Consider the following 2,083-nt stretch of genomic DNA (forward strand, 5'->3'; position numbering starts at 1 on the left):
TGGGCGTAGTTGATATATAAAAACCAACCTAATTAAGGGAATAAGTTAAAATAAATTCAACTGATTTGTTTAGCTAATTTCATGGTTAGGGTGGATTAATTAAATAAAGGGAATGGTCTAGCAAGAAACGTTAATCAATTAAGGTGGAAAAAGAAAAGGCATGAAAAACGAAGAAAATAATAATATGACGTGGGCGCCGGAAATTGATCTGGAATTGAACACGTTATTTGCTGGTCACCACTCAAGCAAACAACTCCATGGAATTTAATAGGCGGTTTCCTTAATTTCTCGGACAATTTGTTACAAGAGGTGGGGGTGTGAATACGTAATACTCCGTATATGTTAAAGTTTTTTTTTTAAAGGTAAATTTCATTGAAATGTAATTTTTGTTTTACCTCAATTTCTTATTTTAGGTAATCTACGTTTATAGACGTTTAAAGAATTGTTTTATCAAAGGTTAATCAAGAAAAATGGTATCGTTACTTTTAAGCTAGTGATGGGGTGTTCATAGTTAAAAAACTGTCTATGCTTATCGATGAACAGCTTATGGTGAGTGTCTCGGTTTCAGAGGCAACTATGCATAACAGACTAGTTCCAAAGAAGTTCGAGATTTTCGCTTGGCGTGCAACAAAAAAACTGCTACCGGTTAGGACCGAACTCGACAAAAAGGGTATTGACCTACATAGTGTTCGATGCCCTTTATGTGATGACGGTTTGGAATCGGTGGATCATACTCTAATCTTTTGCAAATATGCGGTGGAAACTTGGGATCGTATCTTTAAATGGTGGGGGTTTGGCAATTTCTCGAATCTTAGTGTTAACGAAATTCTCAAAGGGAATGCTCCTGTTTCGATGTCTAGTCTCGGGAAAAAGGTGTGGCAAGCGGTGGAGTGGGTTTGTGGTTATTTTATATGGAGGAATCGGAACAACAAAGTTTTTCGAGATACATCATGGGACGCTCAGGTTGCGCTTAATGAAATCCAAATTAAGTCGTTCGATTGGATTTCTCGTAGAATAAATAGGAAGAAAATCGATTGGCTAACTTAGATTAGTGACCCTAGCGTTTACCTTAGCATATAAAATTCAAGTAGTATCATTGTAAAGCTTGTATATTGTTGTTTGTCCTTCTCGCAAACAGCTTGTTTTTCATGTATGCGCGAGTTTTTTGTTGGCGGCTAGCATGTTGGTCGTCATCCAAACTTTGTACATATTTGAGTATTCTATATAATGCTTGCTTTTCAAAAAAAAAAAAATAAAAAAATAAAATCATATGCAATTCTGATCATTTACACTTACCTGAAAATAACGAATATATGTAGGCCAGATAATTGGCACATACATGTGTCGTTAGTTTTCTACGATCATAATGAAAATTACATAAATATCCAGTTCGTAAAAATCATCGTTCACGAGGTCTTCCATATCCTTAAATGAGTGCCGATGATCAGGCTTGCATATTTGTTTAAAAATAAAGTATCGTTAATCGTTTGACTGAGTCATAACTTAAAAATGACGATACTCCTTTTGTTTACTAATATTTGACAAAACAATCATTTAAACGTCAAAATAAACATAAATGACCTAAAATAGGAAATTGAAATAGAAAAGTTATCTTTACACAATTATCTTTTGTTTACTTTTATACTTGTTTTTTAATCAAATTATTTTATTTTTTATACTCAATTTACTAATCAAACTTACCACATTATCATTACAGTTTAACTTGCACCACCATAACTTTACATTTTTAATTTTCACTGTAAAGTTTTTTTTTCTTTTTTTTTTTTTTTTTGGTAACCGAGGAACCACTACTACGAATAGGCACATTGGCCTCCGCGCAGCGCGTAAACCTTCGGGCAGCAGGCAACCCGGGTATCACCTATGCCAGAAAAAGCACCTTCTTGTCAGGGGCCACTATTAAGTTCGTTTGCCTATAGCAGGATTCGAACCCGTGACCTCCCGCTTCACAGGGAGCCCTGGTGGCCATCCAAGTTTTCACTGTAAAGTTATAAATTAAATATTGGGTATATAAAAGAGAAGAAAACTTCAATGTCATATGGTATAGATCTTTTTCATTTTTTAA

The 2,083-nt window shown here is 34.6% G+C and overlaps 1 protein-coding gene across 1 annotated transcript; it reads left to right on the top strand.

Moving 5' to 3' along the window:
* Window positions 1–525: 525 nt before the first annotated feature.
* Window positions 526–1,047, top strand: LOC139863306 (uncharacterized). The gene has a single exon (XM_071851940.1). It carries the CDS (start codon window positions 526–528, stop codon window positions 1,045–1,047), a length of 522 nt encoding a protein of 173 aa, XP_071708041.1.
* Window positions 1,048–2,083: the final 1,036 nt, after the last annotated feature.

The sequence above is a fragment of the Rutidosis leptorrhynchoides genome, chromosome 8, assembly GCF_046630445.1.
Source record: "Rutidosis leptorrhynchoides isolate AG116_Rl617_1_P2 chromosome 8, CSIRO_AGI_Rlap_v1, whole genome shotgun sequence".
Taxonomy (NCBI): domain Eukaryota; kingdom Viridiplantae; phylum Streptophyta; class Magnoliopsida; order Asterales; family Asteraceae; genus Rutidosis; species Rutidosis leptorrhynchoides.

Coding starts and splice junctions, on each gene's coding strand:
- LOC139863306 (XM_071851940.1), top strand. CDS start 526: ATGCTTATCGATGAACAGCTTATGGTGAGTGTCTCGGTTTCAGAGGCA.